Here is a 19,615-nt window from a genome sequence, read left to right on the forward strand (position 1 = left end):
ATTTGAATTTTATATGATATTTATCTATTTCTTATCCATTACAATTGCTATAAAAAAATATCAGAGTTAGCTCGACTGTGCAAAAATTTGACTGCTTATTTGGTATTGTTGTTCTTGTGAATGCCTATATGATGATAACAAACTTATTTAGGATTCCATGCACTTGTTATCCCCTTCCAGCAAGTCAACAATTCACCTAAGTTTAACCAATTAAATTATTTCTATAATTTTTTTTACTATTAGGATGCAACTAACCATAAAAAGAAGAGACAATAAAGTAGCTGAAAAAGAAACATTATATGTCAATCATGTTTTGCATCTCTTTTCAGTGATGATTATGTTCTTTGATGAAGAAAACTAACTCATACTTACAAAAGTTTTTTTCTCCAATTTTCTATTGTCAATCTTTTATTTTTTTTCTCCGTTGTTACTGCTTCTGTGGACGAGCTTTCTTTTCTATGAACTACGTACATCAAAAATGAACTTCGCAACAGCATGGATGATGAATTTTTAAATGGTTATTTAGTTTGCTATGTAGAGCGTAAAATATTTGCAGCTGTAAGTAATTATGTTATTATTCATCGTTTTGAAAATATAAAAAATCATAGAGCATAATTGTGATTAAAAGTCTTTTTTCTAAATTCAAACTTATGACGTGAAGTCTACTTTGTATGAAACTTGTGACTGGAAACCTTTTTTGGCAATGATAATATTAATTGTACTTTTATTTTAATGTTGCATTTAAATAGTTATATATTTATACTATATCATCATTAGCAAATTATGTTTAAAAAAAATAAAGTATTTACAACCTTTAAATCTGGGTCCGCCGGTAATTCCACGTGGCAAAGGAAAAGTCATTTGAGTCTCATCCCTTACTGGAGTGCACGTCAGAATTGAAATCTCCATGTTGCTACTTTCTGACGTTTTTCCTTAAAAAGAGAAAAGAAAATATTTTTTCTATTTAAGATAATTGGTGTCATGACTCGTCGAAATAGCATGGAGATCTATATCTGAAAATATGAATTAAGAAAGAGAGCAAAAGTATAATAACAAGACCATTTAAGCAAAAAAGTTACTACTATGAAAATATAACATTGAAAATTAAGTGATGGTTCGTGTTTTTCACCGATTTCAAGACTCTAGACTACCCTTTCTATTTCTATTCTCTTCAATGATGATGAATTATGTTGAATATCCTAAAATATATGGGTAAAATGTTGGCTTTTTTCATTCTTTAAACCTTTTTTTTGAAAATTAAAAAAAATGGCAATTAATAAAAATAGCTGATTTTACTGAAAAAAGTTAATTTTTCTTCCATCCTCCATTAGGTATCATTACCTCCTTGACCAGAATTCCTGCATCAATCCTTTTAAAGAGAAAGCATAGAATCCATATTGAATGTTTTTGGTGCACCAACTAATTGTTCTTCTTTGTGTATATCATTTATATGCTAGAATCTTGATTTCTCATGTTTGGTTGTAATGCTGGATTTTTCTGGTCTTGGTTTTTGACTTCCTAAATTTTGTTGGGTTTCCTTTAGATTTTCTCTTTTTTAGATTTTCTTTTTTTACCTTGTAAGATACGTTAAGACATATTCGAATGTGATACAATTTCTCTTCTTTATAAAATTGTTATGTTACTGGACGTTTAATTATGGGGTGATATTGAAGAAAGAACCTATATATATATATATATATATATATATATATATATATATATATATCCTCCTAGATCCTGGACACTAGTTTTCAATTTCAGTCTATTAAAAGGCTTTTGTGATTGACATTTTTGATATTTTGGCTTCTTCAAAGGATTTGCTATTATATCCTACATTGAATTGTCAAAGAGGATTTGGAGGCCTGCATTGGTTGGTAAGTTGGGGAGAGAACTAGAAACCCATAAGTTTATTAATTAAAATAATTTTTTATTGAATTTAAATTGATGCAGGTTTATTATGCGGGTCTCGAATTTGTCTTGAGTGGCAGAACATATTTGTCATAATAGTATGGGCTGTATTTGCTCAAAGGGTTCTTCCGATGATGATTATGTTATCCAACATGACAAGGAGAAAGAAAAAAAAGTTGATAAATCTTTTGTACATATGGTTTCTCCCTTACAACGAGAGGAGATAAAAGTAGACTTAATTAATCCTAAGATTGAAATACCTATGAAATCTAAATCAAAGCAGACATTTGAAATGAGTGTTCTTCATATTCCTCCAACAAAAGGTGAGGATGATGGAAAAACAAGAATTATAGAGAGGCCTAAGGAAGGCCATCACAAGAGGCGGTCCACTGTAGATTTTGGTGTGCAACAATCGATGTCTAGAGTTTTAAGCATGCCTAATGGTGCAAGGAGTGAATTAGGAGCGGCGGGATGGCCATCCTGGCTAACTGCTGTGGCAGCTGAGGCTATTCAAGGGTGGGTTCCTCGTAGTGCAGAGTCATTTGAAAAATTAAACAAAGTCAGTTCTACAACTTCTTCTCTCTATTTATTCATTTAATATAAACCATGCCTAATAGCAGTTTGTTCAAGATCATTATAGTTAAACAACCATAATTTGTTGAACTTTGATGTCTGTATCTTTTAATTCCACGGAAACTATCACTTATATAATGTTATTATCTTTACTTAGTCACTCATATAATGTTGTTTGTCTTATGCCTGTCTTTGAGGACCTTCTAAACTTTATGAAAATCTCATGTTGTACTCAAGATATTGAATTTGCTTCTTTCACAGAGATCATTTCTCTTTGACAAAAGCAGTTAACTCATTTTTCATCCAAAATTGATTTTTCTTGAAGTTTCTTTAAATATGATCCATTAGAGTTTTTCTTTTTTTCTTGAGTTGCTTCGGAGTACCACTGGGAAATGGATTATCGACTCTAATTGTAAATAAAGTGATTTTGGACCCGACTACAATTTTTTTTTTCTTGGTTTACTTTGAGTTCCAAATATGAACTTTCTTAACATTAGCTGAGAGTGTTTAATCACCTAGTGCTTGTTCGAAGAACTATGAAACCAGTATCATTAAATTTCTTTTCATTCAAATATAGTGTCACTTAGTTTTTCAGATACTTTAGGACTCACAAGGAATTCAAGTTTTAAATATTCTAGTAATTAAGTATGTATATGTTTAAATTTTGTGCAGATTGGTCAAGGAACATACAGTAGTGTGTACAAGGCCCGTGACCTTAAAACCAATAAAATTGTCGCAATGAAGAAAGTGAGATTTGTTAATATGGATCCGGAGAGCGTTCGCTTTATGGCAAGAGAAATATGTATTTTGCGTAAATTGGACCATCCAAATGTTATGAAACTTGAATCTTTGGTCACATCTAGGATATCAGGTAGCTTATATCTTGTATTTGAATACATGGAGCATGATCTTGCTGGACTTGCAGCAGCACCTCGGGTAAAGTTTTCTGAAGCACAGGTACATCTTCCTTTTCTTATCTGAAAAACTTCAGAATGTTCGTAATTATCACACCCAACTAAATGCAATCCACTCAGAATAAAAATCTTTCTACTTGTTTAATGACTCCATCATGGAGTGGACCTATCTCTCCTAAAGTTATCTCTTAGGTTCTCTTATAAAACCTAGAGAATATTGAGACCTAAGTGAAAGCAAGAAAATGATGCCCAAAGCCAGAAAAAATTATTTGTTCATTGAACTCATCTTACCATCACCTTCCAGTAGCTGCATTTGATTTACAAGATATATTTCTATAATCTCCACAATTTTACATGGAACATTTTGAATGGTGGTTTACAGATTAAATGTTATATGCAACAACTGCTTCGTGGACTTGAACATTGTCATATTCGGGGTGTACTTCATCGAGACATTAAGGGTTCAAACCTTCTCATTGATGATAATGGTGTTTTGAAGATTGGAGACTTTGGCTTGGCTACAACCATTGACCCTAAACAAGCACATCCATTAACAAGTCGTGTTGTAACTTTATGGTATAGAGCTCCCGAGCTTTTGCTTGGTGCAACAGAATATGGAGTGGCCATAGATATGTGGAGTGCTGGCTGCATCCTGGCTGAATTATTTTCTGGAAAACCTATCATGCCCGGAAGAACAGAGGTACGTCCATGAACTTTGAGATTTGAATTAACTCTTCACTCTAAATATCATTCACTTAAATGATTTATTATCTCCTCCTAAAACATTTCTGATCTCTTTGGAAATGAGACTTTACAATTATTCCATTACCGAAAGAGTTTAAAGCTATTCTCTGATTTCAATTTTAAATTTATTTGACACATTTTAACACACTAAATTTTAGTTGTATAACATTTCTTTTGGTACATAGTGATGTTTATATGTTCTCAATTCTTTCAACTTCATTGTTTGTTCCTGTAATTGTAAATTGAAACATTTCACAGGTGGAGCAAATGCATAAGATTTTTAAATTTTGTGGTTCACCTTCTGAAGAATACTGGAAGAAATCAAAACTGCCTCATGCTACTAGCTTTAAGCCACAACACCCATATAAGCGATGTGTCACTGATACATTCAAGGACTTTCCCCTTTCAGCTTTGACTCTGGTTGACATCCTACTTTCAATAGAACCTGAAAAGCGTGGTACTGCTTCTTCTGCACTCAACAGTGAGGTAATGAAACCGTGTTTCTTGAATAAGATTTCATTAGTTTCTTTTCCATAGAGTGAGTGACAAATACAATCTACAGTTATTAAGGGTATTTCTTTGCTTATAATAGTTATCCAGATTCCTTATATAATGATTGAAAGCATTTCTTTCCCATGAACATTTAAGCAAGTATGATTATATTATCAACAACTAAAAATTACATTTTTTCTATCTTGTGAACATTTGGAGATTTTTACTCAATTATAATTTAAGTGATCATAAATGCTTTAGAATCAATCTTGTTGTTTCTTTTTGAATTAATATGGTTATGCACTTACTTAGAGGGATTTCTCGATGCCTTTTTTTCAAAATAGTCATTTGAAAACTTCATTAACTCAGAATGTTCCAATCTTGTTAATGTTTGTTTGTTAGCCTATTTATTCTACAACATTCGCATTTTGCCGCCTGCCGACATTGATATGATTTCAGTTTTTTTTTCTTTCATTTCTAGATTGATTTTTTCATCTTCTTTGGCATATCATAACTAGCTCATCTTTCATAAATTACCAAAAGTGTTGTATATATTTTTGTAAGTACCTTGGGAGGGTTACTCTGCTTTGGTTTTTTGCTTTCAGTTCTTCAATACAAAGCCCTTACCTTGTGATCCATCTATCTTACCAAAATATCCTCCACGTAAGGAATATGATGCTAAGATTCGAGAAGAGGAAACAAGAAGGTATCTAATATTAGCTCTTTATACCCTTTTTCTCTTATCTAAAATCTGCATTCATTCCATTGCTACATTATTCTACATTCTGGACTCTGCATTTGTTTCTTTTTTTAAATATGTTTTTGAGTTCAAGCTGCACTACTGATACATTCTTGAGTTCACGAGTATTTCTTTCTTGAATTCGAGTTGCCAAACTTTACTTGGGGAAGATTAAGTGATAATAATTGATTTACTTGAAAGAAAAACAATAAAGTACTATCAAAAAATTATGAAGATTAAAGATGAGAAATCAAAGAGACAAAATTCGAGAAATAAATCCCTAAACTTTGAAATCAATGGTTAAGAATTGATTATAGTTGGCCTAATTAATGGATTAGGACTAATCGTATTTACTAGCAAATTTAATTCAAGAACTTTTGTGAAAGTGATCTAGACCCTTATTTGAATAATTAAAGACAATAATTAGTAACAAACTAATTACCTTCTCCAGTTAATTCGGTTAAGAACCATAGATTTCAACCATAACATTAATATTATCTCTTAAAATAAGTCATTTTTGTAAGGCTGTAAGTTACATGTCAAGTAACTAATACACAATGGTGTAGTAAAATTTTTTAGTAACATTAATAACATTGTTGTAGTCAAAAAGAACAAAGCCACCCTTATAAACAAAAAAAAAAAAACGACAACATATTTAGTGTATTTCTTCATAGTGGGATCTGGAGAGAGGGTAAAGTGTACACATCCATACCATTACCTCAGATAAAGTAGAGAAGTTGTTTCTGATAGACCCCCAGCTAAAGCCACCCTTATATACAAGTGGAAAATCATCTAATACTTTTTCAAAAACACAAAATTTGAGTTCTAGTTTTGTGAAAATAGTAAGCAAAAACATAATTAAAAATCATAAAACTAGAAAACTTTAAAACTGAAAAGCAAATAAAATTGATATCACACTTGTTTTAAAAACTACTCAAGATAAAGTAAGGATAGAACTCAAGTTTTTACCAAAACACACATTTCATAATTAACACTTTGCATGTGCAATTTAGTGAGTTAAAAGCTTGGATGGTCCCTCAACCTAGGATAATTGTCCTCCATAGTCATTCAACTTTGTATTGTCTCTCAAAAGTCACTCAATTTTAGATAGTTGGCCTTCATAGTTATTTAACTTTGTTTTGTCTTTCAAAAGTCACTCAACTAATGAGGCAAAGGAGGATTATGACTATTTTTGAGAATTAGTTTGGTTTTATGCCAGTTTGCTCAACCAATGAGGTCATTCACCTAGTTAGGAGATTGGTGAAATAGTTTAAGGAAAGAAAGAAGGACTACTCATGGTGTTCATCAATTTTGAGAAGGCATACGACAATGTCCCAAGGAGGTTCTATGGAGGTGCTTGGAAGCTAGAGGTGTGCTTGTGGCGTACACTAGGTTGACTAAGGATATGTATGATTGAGCGACAACTAATGTAAGGATGGTGGGAGGAGATTTGAAGCACCTTTATATTTTGATAGGGTTACACCTAGGATAGACTCTTAGTCCATTTTTTAATCTCCTTGGTGATGGATGTATTGACGCAGTATATTCAAGAGGAGGTTCCTTATTGTATGTTATTTATTGATGATGTAGTTCTAATTGATGAGACCTATGGAGGAGTTAATGATAAATTGGAGGTTTGAAGACATACTCTAGAGCCTAAATAGTTTAGATTGAGCAAAACAAGGACAAAGTAGTTAGAGTGAAAGTTTAGTGATTTGACACATGAAGCTAACCTGGTAGTAAAGTTGGAAGCCCAAGTCATTCAGAAAACATATTGTTTCAAGTATTTAGGGTCTATGATTTAGGTGAATAGAGAAATTGACGAGGATGTCACACATTGTATTGGTGTAGGATGGTTGAAATAGATGCTCGCTTCAGGTGTCCTGTCTGCTAAGAAGGTTTTCTAAAGCAAGGCAAGTTCTACAGAGTGGTAATTTAATTGGCTATTTTGTAAGAAGCTGAGTGTTGCCAGTCAAGAACTCCTACATCCAAAAGTTGAAGGTGGCGGAGATGAGAATGTTGAGATGGATATATGGACTTACTAGGATATACAGGATTAAAAATGAGATTATTCAAGAGAATATGAGAGTGGCTTCAGTAGAAGATAAGATGCGAGAAGTAATGGTTCAGACATGTGATGAGGAGGTGCACAGATGCTCCAGTGTGGAGGGTGTAAGAGGCTAACTATGGATGATTTCAGAAGAGATAGATGTGGGTTCAATAAATATAGGAGGGAGGTGATTAGACATGACATGGAGCAGTTACAACTTACAAAGAGTATGACCCTTGATAGAAAGGTGTGGAGGATGTAAAGTAAGATAGCGGGTTAGTGGGTAAGATTGTACTCTTTCTAATAGGAAGGGGTGCTTTATTTGTAATTGTGCATTTAGTTGTAATATTATGCATGTGTCTTGTATTTTCTTGTTCCTGGTGTTTTAGTGATGTTTGGGATTTCAGATAATTAGTTTATAGTATTACTTTGTGAGTGTCTTACTTTTTTTATTATCTAGTGGTGTGTTATCCTATTCTGTTATTTGCTTTTATGTTTTTATGTTTGTTATATTGTTATTTATCTTGAGTCGGAGGTTTATCAAAAATAATCTCTCCACTTTATGTGAGGTAGCGGTATGATCTGTGTATACTTTATCCGGAAACCCCTCTTTGAAAATAGTCTGAATATGTCGTTGTTGTTGCATCATCTTATCTTAACAAGATATCTTTAAAATATGACTTTAGATATGTTAGTGGATATATTCATATAGTCAAATTCATGTTTCATGTAACTGATTATATCATCTTTATCTTGAAAGTTTCATCATTTTATATTTTTCTCTATGTCGTTATGCTTATAATTAAATTAACAAGGTGTTGTTTTAAATATGACAATTTTTGATATGTTAAGAGCATATAATTGAATTCCTATTTTATGTTACTGATTCACATCATCTTATCTTATACGAGCAGTTTCCAAAAACTAGGTTTCCTAAATTTTTTAAGATATTAATTTTAAAAAATTACGTTTTTCAGGATTTGGAAAATTAAATTTTAAAATCTTCAAAAATATAAACCTAGTTTTAGGAAATTGTTGTTATAAGATAAGATGATGCCATTCAAGTACAAAAAATATGTATTTGACGATTTTTAGTATACCCCGCTAACATGTATAGAGTCATATTTAAAATAATACATTATTAATTTAATTAATGAAGAGTAACACACAAAAAATATATAGTAAAAATGTCATACATCGACAGGCTTCTCAACTTAACACGAACTTTCATTTTGGTACCTAAATTTGACATTATTCATTTTAAATGCCTAAATCAGCTACCAATTGTGTCATTTGGCACCTTTTTACTTCAGCTTTGGCACATGAGTTGCAATCGCTTCCAACATAGATTAAACAACAAATTAATTTTTGCCAACTCATTTTAAATTGTCACATTATTATATACCCCCATAATTCTTTAAAAATAAAAAAGATCAAAACACATGGAAACGTGTCCAATGAAGTAATGACACGTGATTTTATGACCAAATAATTATAAAAAAAACTGCCCCACAATGTCTTCCCCACCTAACCTTCTTTTAGCTTATGAAGGTTAAAATTTTCAAGGATGATAAACATACCTCCTCATTCTTTAAGGATGATAGATCTGCATTAATAGCTTCACGAATTTCACACATATGACTCAAAAAATATGATGGAGAAGGAGACCAGTGTTCCATTAGAAAATTAATTAATGGAAGAAAACATAGATACTTTACATGATGGGTGCTTGGAAGTGAATCTTTGCGGACTAAATTGTATTTGAGAATATTCTTTAAGAATTAATTCTCATATAGTTATAGTATTTTATTCTTCGTGTTTGGATTAGGAACTCAATTTTATTAGTTTTTTAATTTTCTCGTACACATTTTTAGAAAAAAACTTATGTATGTTGTTAAAAGTTATATGAAAAAAATATTTAAAGAAATTATCATTTAAGAGATAGAAGGGGTATGAGAGTACCATTAAAAGCGTTTGAGCTTGAAAAAATGGTGAAAGATAATGGAATGAAAAATGAGAAAGAAAAAGATAAAATTAAATGAAAAATGAGCTAAAATAAGGCTTGGCACGCCAAAATGTGAGTGTAGAACACCTACTTTGCCATGTCACGAAAAGGTGCCAAAATGACATTATTATTGATTTAGGTGTTTAAAATGAACAACATCTATTTTAAGTGCCAAAATGAAATTTCATGCCAAGTTAAGGGATCTGCCGATGTGTGACCTAATAAAAATTATGAAACCATTACGATAAGATAAAATAATCAGTTATAGAAAATACGAATTTGAATATTTGAGTATATCTCATAACATATTGAAAATATTTATCGACAAGACAATATCATATTAAATTCAACTAAAAAAGAATATCAAAGAAAAAAAAACAAATTAAAACAATAAGAATAAGACAATTGACTGAAAACATAATAATGAATTACTAGTTTTAAAATATATTTTTTCTAAAAATTTATAGCAGCCACATCATTAAATATGTATCAAAAAATAAAAAAAAATTCAAATAATGATCATGAATGCTAATTTGACTAAGTTGAGTGATTATGGAGGCTAATAATCCAAAGTTGACTGGCTTTTGGAAGACAATACAAAATTGAGTGATTATGAAAGTCAAGTATCCGAAGTTGAGTGACTTTTAAAAGGCAATATAAAATCGAGTGATTATGAAAACCAATTTATCAAAGTTAAATGACCATTCAAGCTTTTAACTAGCATTTCAGCCTATGTTTGTCGTGATTTGCAGCTCACTTTTTGGCCAAATTTCAGCTCTTTTGTTGGGCTCCTCTTAAGGTTTCATGTGACCTAATGTTTCTCCTTTTTGATTTGGTCTTGGACCATGAAATTTTAGGCTCATTCTTAAGACTTTTTTCTGCAATAAACTTCTTCTTGATTTTTTATTGAAGTCCATCACCAGCGACTTGATCTCCTAATTATCTCCTAATTATCCCACCACGAATGTTATCACAAAGTATTTAGCATTCTAACTGGGTTATGTTCAGAAATGGCCCTAAAATGGGCTTGTCTTAATATTTCGTCCTCCATAAAAAAAGTATTGCAAAAATGATCATAAAAGATGGCCTTGATTTATTGGTCTGTTTAATAAATTTTGCTTATAAGACAAGTGTTCTAACTCTTGCCATCATGCAAACGTTCATGACATTTCAAGCCAATTAACATTCATAATTGATTAGAAATTCTGCTTAAAAGGCAAAAGTTAGAACTTAGTATGTTGTCCATTAGGCTGGACATTTATGACATTTCAAGATAACAAATTTGCATAATTGATCAGATATTCCGCCTTAGATGCAAATATCAAAATTTATTTGGCCGGGACAAAAATTCAAAATCACACACTTTGAGGGACATAATTCAAGACCAACCACTTTGGGGACACTTGGTATAATTTCCTGATTTTATCTTTTACGAGTAAAAACTTGTAGCTTAACAAATTTCCCTAATCGAAGCATCCTTAAATAAAATCATGACTATGGACTGTCTTAGTAAGCTACTAATAACCTGTCCTCTATTATTGTACTAGTAATCTCTTCTTTCTTTCTTCCTTGGCTCATGATTAATTTCTGGTTTGCTTTTGTGTTCTTTTTGCTATTTCCTTAATGGAAGTGACTTGGACGCTTTTACAATTGAAGGTTCACGTATTTCTGAAAGATTTGCTGATAAACACTGCTTAACTGCAGAGAATATAAAATTACTCTATTCATTCCTTTTTAATTGTATTTAAATTTTGTGCATCGTCAGTGTAGAAAATATTCTACACTATTAAGTAAACTTGATTTGCTATTGCAGGTTAGCTAATTTTTTCTTTTTTAAATTTTTAAGTAAATAATTGAATAATCTGCAATAGAAGGTCAAGTTAATTGATAGTTTAGAATTTTTTGTGCACTGACGGTGTACAGAACTTAAACTCTTTATAATTACTTCTTTTTTTAAGTTATATGATACAAACTTTTAACAATATTTCAAGATGTATTTCTTAATTAAAATAAAAAATAAAAATTATAATTTATAGTACTTTTTATGAAGTTTTTAAATATCTAAATTTTAATTTAAAAAATTTAAATTAATTTAATATAATTTAGCTTTGATATTTAGTTAAATTAACTCACGAAAAATAAGGGAAATAATTAAAAAGGAATGGAGAGAGTAAACTTCATTTAGAAGTGAAACTTCATGTCAATCTTATTTCTTCATTGGAATATTCGAGTGATTTGGGATACTGATTCCTATTAAGACCAAAAGCTTGTCTTCTCATGCATTTGACTGTACTTCCGAAAATAACGGTTTTTACTTTCAGAGAAACTGCATTTTCTGCGTTGGCGTTACTCTGTAGTGTCACAATTTTTATTTTGTTTATCCCAGACGAAAAGCTGAGAGTGTTAAAGGATGTGGAGATGAATCATTGAGAAAGTCCTCAAGGCAATCAAAGGGAGAAAGCATTACAGAATCTATTGTTGGGCAGGTTGATCTTCATCTATTTTCCCAAAGAAATTAAATTAAGGCTTGTAATTGAAATGGTTTCCACAATATTGCAGGGACAACCAAATATTAGCATTAGTGTTAAATATAATCCTCTAGAAGAAAGTGGAACTGGATTCCCCATTGAGCCTCCAAGAGTGAAAAATGGAAACGGATTCACTCATTCTACTTCAGTGATCCATCCGAATGCAGCTGGATATTCTCGCAATGTCAAAGAGGATTCATGTGTGTCCCAACATGGTGGAGAGTTTCTAAGACAGGGTTCTCACACGTCTAGAGTTGTAGGAGACTTTTCTAGTGTTCATCCAAAGAGGGCCGACGGGTCATCTTATGGGGATTCAACAGTGTGTATCTTTACTTACCTTCCAATTATCTTCATCTGTTGAGGTACACAAATTTATCTAAGGCATGTTTCTTATTTCAGGTTTATATGCCAAAGAAAAGTAGACTCCTTTGCTCCGGACCACTAGTGCCACCAGGGGGAAGTATGGAAGACATGTTAAAGGAACATGAGAAACAAATCCAAGAAGCAGTTCGAAAAGCACGTCTAGAAAAAGGAAGGACCAAAAAGAATTGTTATGATTATGACTAGGCCAAATTCATGATCCTCTTTTCTTTTGAACTGATTGATCACTACTGACGGAAGAAGTATATATTATGTGGTTGTTTTTTCTTCTTTTGTCATGCAAATGAGATCCACAGTCGTAAAGGACCTGGGAGGAGGAGATACATTTCCAGCATTTCCTTCGGGGAAGAACTCTGAAACCTCCTGGCTCGATTTGTAAAGCTAAGATTGTTTGGTGGCCTAATATATACACACACCCCTTTGAGGATGGAAACTTGCTTGTATAGTTTGAAAAATTTCCTCATTCCTGAATTTATGTGTACATGGTAAATCTACTTCTTCTTTAATATATGGAATATTGAAGTTCAGAAGTTGTTTATTGGAGGAAGGATAACTATAAATTTAGCACAAATTGGGTCAAGCTAGTCAACAACAACAACAAACACAGTGTATTCCCATATAGTGGTGGTCTGGGGAAGGTGAAATGTATGCAGTCCATACACTACCTCTGGAGAAGTAGAAAGGTTGTTTCCGATAGACCCCCGACTCAAGACAAAGAATAGTATACAGATTCGTAATAAAGCATGACACAAGATGGAATAACAGAAATACGACAACCACAAAGTAATACCCCTGCACTAACGAACCAAAGGCATCCCCAACCCCCATACCCTCCTACTAGTAGCTCCGACCTGTGGACCTAGCCTTAAGATTGCCAGCCTGGCTACCCTAAAGCTCTCATAACTACTAACTACCACCCACCCATATGCACTAGTCGTCTAAACTAATCCGCGTGCTCCATACTTCCTATCTAGGGTCATGTCCTCAGTAAGTTGTAACTGATCCATATGACGTCTAATCACCTATCTTCAGTATTTCTTCGGCCTACCCCTACCCCGCCTGAAACCATCCAAAGCTAGCCTCTCACACCTATGAACAAGGGCTTCCGTGCCCCTACTCTTTACATGTCCAAACCATCTCAACAGAACTTCCCGTATCTTGTCCTCCATCGAAGCCACTCCTACCTTCCCCTGGATAGTCTCATTCCTAACCCTATCACCCCTAGTAATCCCACACATTCAACGCAATATCCGTATTTTTGCCACCTTTAATTTTTCAATGTGAGAGTTCTGGACTGGCCAACACTCCGCTTCATACAGCATGGCTGGACGGAATGTGACTCTGTAGAATTTTCCTTTAAGCTTGGATGGCAACTTCCTATCACACAGCACTCCCGAGGCGAGCCTCCACTTTATCCATCCTTCCTCAATATGGTGGGAGACATCCTTATCAATCTCTCTATTCCCCTGAATCATGCACCCGATATACTTACAACTATATCTCTTATAAACAACCTAGGAATCCAACCTTACTACCACCTTATTCTCCTGCCTCAAGTCATTAAACTTGTATTCCATAAATTCTGTCTTGCTCCTACTCAACCTGAACCCTATAGACTCAAAGGTTTGTCTCCAAACCTCCAATTTATCATTCACACTACTACGCGTCTCATCAATAAAAAATACATCATTTTCAAAAATCATACACCAAGGCACCTCTCCTTGAATACTCCGCATCAACACATCTACCACCAACACAAACAAAAATGAGCTAAGAGTCGATCCCTGATGCAACACTGTCAAGACAGGAAAATGCTCTGAATCTCCTCCAGCCATCCTCACCTAAGTCTTTTCTCCATCATACATGTTCTTAACCGATCTGATGTATGCCACTGGGACCCTACTCACCTCTAAGCATCTCCAAAGAACCTCCTCAGGAACTTTGTCGTACACTTTCTCCAAGTTAATGAACACCATATGTAAGTCCTTCTTTACACCATATGTAAGTCCTTCTTTTTTTTCCAATAATGCTCCACCAATATCCGCACCAGGTGAATTGCCTTCATTATTGAGAGAATGGGCATAAGTCCAAACTATTTCTTCGAAATAGACGCTATCCTCCTCAACCTCCGCTCGACCACTCTCTCCTAAATCTTCATAATGAGACTCAACAAATTAATACCCCTATAATTATTGCAACCCTGGATGTCACCCTTGTTCTTATATAAAGGAACCATAGTACTCCATCTCTAAGCCATGGGCATTTTCGCAGTCTTGAAAATATCGTTAAGAAAATCAGTCCACCACCTTAACCCAACCCCACCAGAAAACTTCCAAAAGTTCACTAGAATCTCATCAATCCCGGTTGCCCTACCCCTTCGCATCCTACGTATAGCCTCTATGACCTCCCCCACCTTAAAATGTCTACAATAACTGAAATCACGGCACTCCTTTAAGTGCTCCAGTTACCCTAACACAATGTCTCTACCCCCCTTATCATTCAAGAGAGATTTAAATTACAAAGATGGCTCTAAGGACATGTATTTTGTTTTGTTAAAGTTTCTCATCTTTAATATTTGTTTTTTGAATTGCTACTTGACACCGGAATGTGCTTCAAAATTTCAAAATTAAATTGTGCTTCAGAATTCCAAAATTGAATCGTTATTTTATTAGAATGGACCATTCCCATAAACAAAATAACCTACAAGTTCAATAAACACTTTCTTTTTCCATATTTTACTTGACTCCTTGAAACTTGAGTAATAGCCTGTTTGGCCAAGCTTTTGAAAGGCCAAAATTTCTTATTTTAGAAAAACAAAGTGTTTGGTCAAGCTTCTGGTAGAAAATAAGTGTTTCTCTGAAAGAGCAAAAATAGGTTTTTTAGAACCTAAAAATGAAGTTTCCCCCTAAGGTATTTCTAAAAAGCATTTTTTGAAAAAATATACTTAGAAGCTTTGAAAAAGCTTAGTCAAACACTCATTGGTGCTCAAAATTACTTTTATCATTTATTGACTAAACATACATTGTTTCTCACAAAAATTAATATTTTTTATTTTAAAATATTTTTTCATATAAGCTGATTTTTGAAGTTTGACTACATAGCTACCATTACTTTTTTCTTTTCTATTTTGAGGTTGCAAGTTTGGGCCCTTTTGACCATTGGATAGTACTAGGGAAATTTCATAACTAGTTGTGCAAACATAGAACATTACAAATCTTGATACGGAACAAACTAAAAAAATGAAGTACTAACTGCGATTCGTGAAATGAAAGATAAAGAGATAGGTGAAAGCAAGTAAAGATAGACACAAAGAATGGAAATGAAAGAAAACAAAGGGTATGTTAAACCCTTAATCCTCTATTCAATAAACCAAACAAAGCACTAAATGAGTACGTTGACCATAAGAAAATTATTTCCCAAGCAACAAAGATTTCTAATCGATAATCCAAAGCAAGCTAACCAAGCTCACAGACACTCACAAGAGAGTAATAACTCATTAGTATCATAGTTAACTTAAAATGAAAGGGAAACCCCTATTTATAGACTAGGGCTAATTATTATAATATAAGGCCCAAAATTGATCCATTTCAAAAAATTGGGCACATGCCCACATACCCTAGTGACCTTCTTACGTATGTGGTAACGCAGATGACACTGGAATGACCAGTAAAGGTCCCATATAGCTGCATGTGCTCTCCTATGTGTGCATATGGAAATGCATGTCCCTCTCGTGTTTCTCCAAGCTCTTCTGTACTTCTGTTTGACCTTTCCAAGGCCCCTTAACCCTCCTTGAAGGTAATCTCTATCCTTTGGTACCTTTTGGTAGAATTAACATCCACAGGTTCAAAGTTATTTGGGATTGCATTATTCTTTCCTTCTTGAAGAAGATTTATCCACGAATCTAAATCATGAATGCACAAGAGAAGGACAACAACCAATATTTCCTAATAGCACAAGGGTTAACATCAATATTTCCATGCCAGGGAGGCATACATTTGACATACAACCAACGATCCTTTGTTAGCAATAAAATGAATTCATCATACTCTACACAAAGGTGTTGTCTATAAAAAACATTATGAAATAAGAAAACTACTATGGTCATAAGACACAATGGTTTGTTTATTTCACCATAAGAATATATCCATGAATTCGAACCTCTTATCCAAAACAAATCCAATTCTAACATGAACATTATCACATTTAAACAGGTAGTAAAGAAAGGTATGAAGAAGATGAGTCCCATCCAATGTATTTTTGTACTTTAGAGTAGCAAGGTACTCAAGAAAGCTAGTAATCAAGTCACTATAAGTTGAAGTAACTAAGGAAGGAGTCAAATCATTAGGATGCACATCATCCTTCTTTTCAAGACAACTCATGTTTACATAAAATGCATTTTCAATACGAACATTGCCATCATCGTTGGCAAAGAGATAGAAAATAAAAGAGTTAAGGCCACTAAATAAAAGAGTTAAGGACACCAAATAAAAGAGTTAAGGACACCATTTTCATCTAATGACCTGTGTTGGGTCACATTCATGTGTAGGTCATGAACTTTATGAGCAAGTGCCTAGCGCAGATGGCCAGCTCCAGCATAATTTCAAATTCGAGTTTTGTCCTTCCGTAGGCCCTAGTGTACTCCTTTTTCAGAATATTCCCTTTTTTGGTTGGATATTTCTTTGGACCAACAAATTTTCTTCATTCTCCCTTCTCTTTCTTAGATCAAACAAAAAATTTTGATTGAAGAACCCACTTGAAGATATGATAGTCTACGAGAACACAATGAACACCAAATTTTCCAACTAATTTATCCTTGACCAAAATGCGATGAAATTTAGAACCCAAGCTCCTTTCAACCTCCCAAACACGTTCCTAAAAATCTTAAGCCTTAATTTTTAACTAATATCTTCAATCTTAGACCCCTCTTTCTAGTTTCTTCAAGCTTCAAAAATCCAAAAATAATGAAATTTGAAATTCTCCTAATAATACCACAACTTTGTTCTAGGGTTCTTTTGGTGTGGGAAACATTTTTCAACACTTTTCAATCCACAAATCAACACCAAATGAGCAAGATGTAAGAACCTATTTCACTATTTCTTCAAGAACAAGCTCAACAATGGAGGATTCCTTCTACACTCTTCCAAACAGACTAAATAATTAAGTTCTCACCTAAATATCACTAGATGGAACAAATCTAGTGTAAACAATAATGACTGAAGAAACACAAAACTTTTTGGGGTTTTCTTTACAAATATTTTCTTTGGATTTTTTTTCTTTTGGTGATTTTTCTAGATAACTAACCCAAAACTAAACTTGTAGGAATAAATATTATTTGCTACTAAATGATATAGAACAAACTATGGAGATGAAATACTAACTATGATTCATGAAATGAAAGATAAAGGGACAGGTGAAGGCAAGTAAAGATAGACACAAAGAATAAAATTGAAATAAAATAAAGGGTGTGTTAAACCCTTAATCCTCTAATCAATAAACCAAATAGAGCATCTAACTCATACATTGACCATAAAGGAATCGATTTCCATGCAACCAAGGCTTCTAAATGATAATCCAGCGAAAGCTAATCTAAGCTCACATACACTCACAAGAGAGTAATAGTTCATTAGCATTAAAGTTAACCTAAAGATTAAAGAAAAACTCCTATTTATAGAATAGGGCTACTTATTAAAATATTGAGACCAAAAGTGACACATATTAGAAAATTAGGCACATGCCCAAGAAACCTCACCGACCAACTTATTCATGTGGCAATGCAGGTTATACTGGAATAACCTGCTAAGGTCACATGCGGCTGCAGGTGATCTCCGATGTGCGCATGTGGAAATAAATGTCCCTTAATGCTTTTCCAAGATCTTCTTTGCTTCCGTTTAACCTTGACAAGGCCCCTTGACCCTCCTTGAAGGAAATCTTCATCCTTTGACATCTTTTTGGTAGCACTATGGAGTTGTCAAGGACCTCTAACTTCATAATCATCCCATCCAAAGATCCAGAGGCATTTGGGATTGTATCAAAGCTAAACGTAAAACATGAATATCAAATAATGACAAAAGAAACGTTGCATTATATAGAAAAATCAATCCAATTATAATTGTGACACTAATTAATAGTACATCACAGGAAAAATGACAATTTTGGTTCCTGTGTTATAAGTTTATTCTAATTTTGGTCCTATAAAATTCAACTAAGAACAATTAACCTTCAATTTATATAAATGTGTGATTTTGATCCCTCAAACCAGAAGAAGTTAAAAACTTAACAGATTTATGAAAATAAATAAGAAAGGAGAAAATAAAAATGCATCCAATGTAAATGCATGATTAAAAGGTAATTTGGCTCTATGTTCTTGAGAATTTAGATATAAAAATGTTCCTACACCAACTTCATTTTCATCTTGATCATCTTGTGTGAGAATGAGAAGTTTTTCCTTGGTATTTTATGTTTTTAATAACTAAAATATTTTGATTTTTCACTTGTCGAATTAAATCCTCCTAAGAGTTATTATAGGTATACATAATTAATAGAAATTTAAATATCATATTTGAATAAGAAAGATAAAAATATAACAAATCAATGAACCAAGTTATCATTCAAAAATATAACAAATCAATGAACCAAGTTATCATTCAATTTCCAGCAGACAAATCTTTAGAAAGAAATATAAACGATAATATATGAGATAAATTTTGAGTTTGAGTCATCAAACGATTGATGAAAAATCATGGCATTTTTAAATAGATAAATGTTGGGATCGAAATTATCACGGCATCATGCAGAAGCTTATAATTTGCATACCATAGAGATGATAATTCAGATGAAGCATACTAAAAAAGTAAATTATTAATATGGTTTGGTCAAACAACATACATATAATAAATAAATATAAAACCTAAATTATTATGGGAGAAATCTATCCCTAAACCAAGCTATTGGATGACTACATTATGAATTTTATTGTATTATATTTTGAGAAGAAAGATATTTTATTTATACAAGTCCAAAACTTCTCCTCCAAGAAAGAATTAACTAATTATGAAAGAGATCTTTTTCTAAAAGAAAACTTTGATCACCAAGAAAATATTTCCGAAGTAAAACACATTAATGGTAAAATCAAAGTTAAGTTGGATATTTAGAATAAACTGTAAGGGCATGATTTTGTGAATTATTTATTTTTATATAATTTTACCATTTTATACCTGTTTATGGCTGCTACGTTATGCTTCTAGGGTATGGGAATGATTGGCATGATTCTCAATGCATTTT

The 19,615-nt window shown here is 32.9% G+C and overlaps 1 protein-coding gene across 1 annotated transcript; it reads left to right on the plus strand.

The window, feature by feature from the left end:
* Window positions 1–1,732: 1,732 nt before the first annotated feature.
* LOC107867973 (probable serine/threonine-protein kinase At1g09600) lies at window positions 1,733–12,870 on the plus strand. The gene is made up of 9 exons (XM_016714498.2): window positions 1,733–1,874; window positions 1,951–2,467; window positions 3,154–3,438; window positions 3,778–4,095; window positions 4,398–4,625; window positions 5,237–5,337; window positions 11,812–11,911; window positions 11,985–12,272; window positions 12,353–12,870. The coding sequence occupies exons 2-9, from the start codon at window positions 2,009–2,011 to the stop codon at window positions 12,518–12,520; spliced, it is 1,947 nt and encodes a 648-aa protein (XP_016569984.1). The 5' UTR covers window positions 1,733–1,874; window positions 1,951–2,008; the 3' UTR covers window positions 12,521–12,870.
* The last annotated feature ends 6,745 nt before the right edge of the window (window positions 12,871–19,615 follow it).

Source organism: Capsicum annuum, chromosome 4, assembly GCF_002878395.1.
Source record: "Capsicum annuum cultivar UCD-10X-F1 chromosome 4, UCD10Xv1.1, whole genome shotgun sequence".
In the NCBI taxonomy this organism is placed as follows: Eukaryota; Viridiplantae; Streptophyta; class Magnoliopsida; order Solanales; family Solanaceae; genus Capsicum; species Capsicum annuum.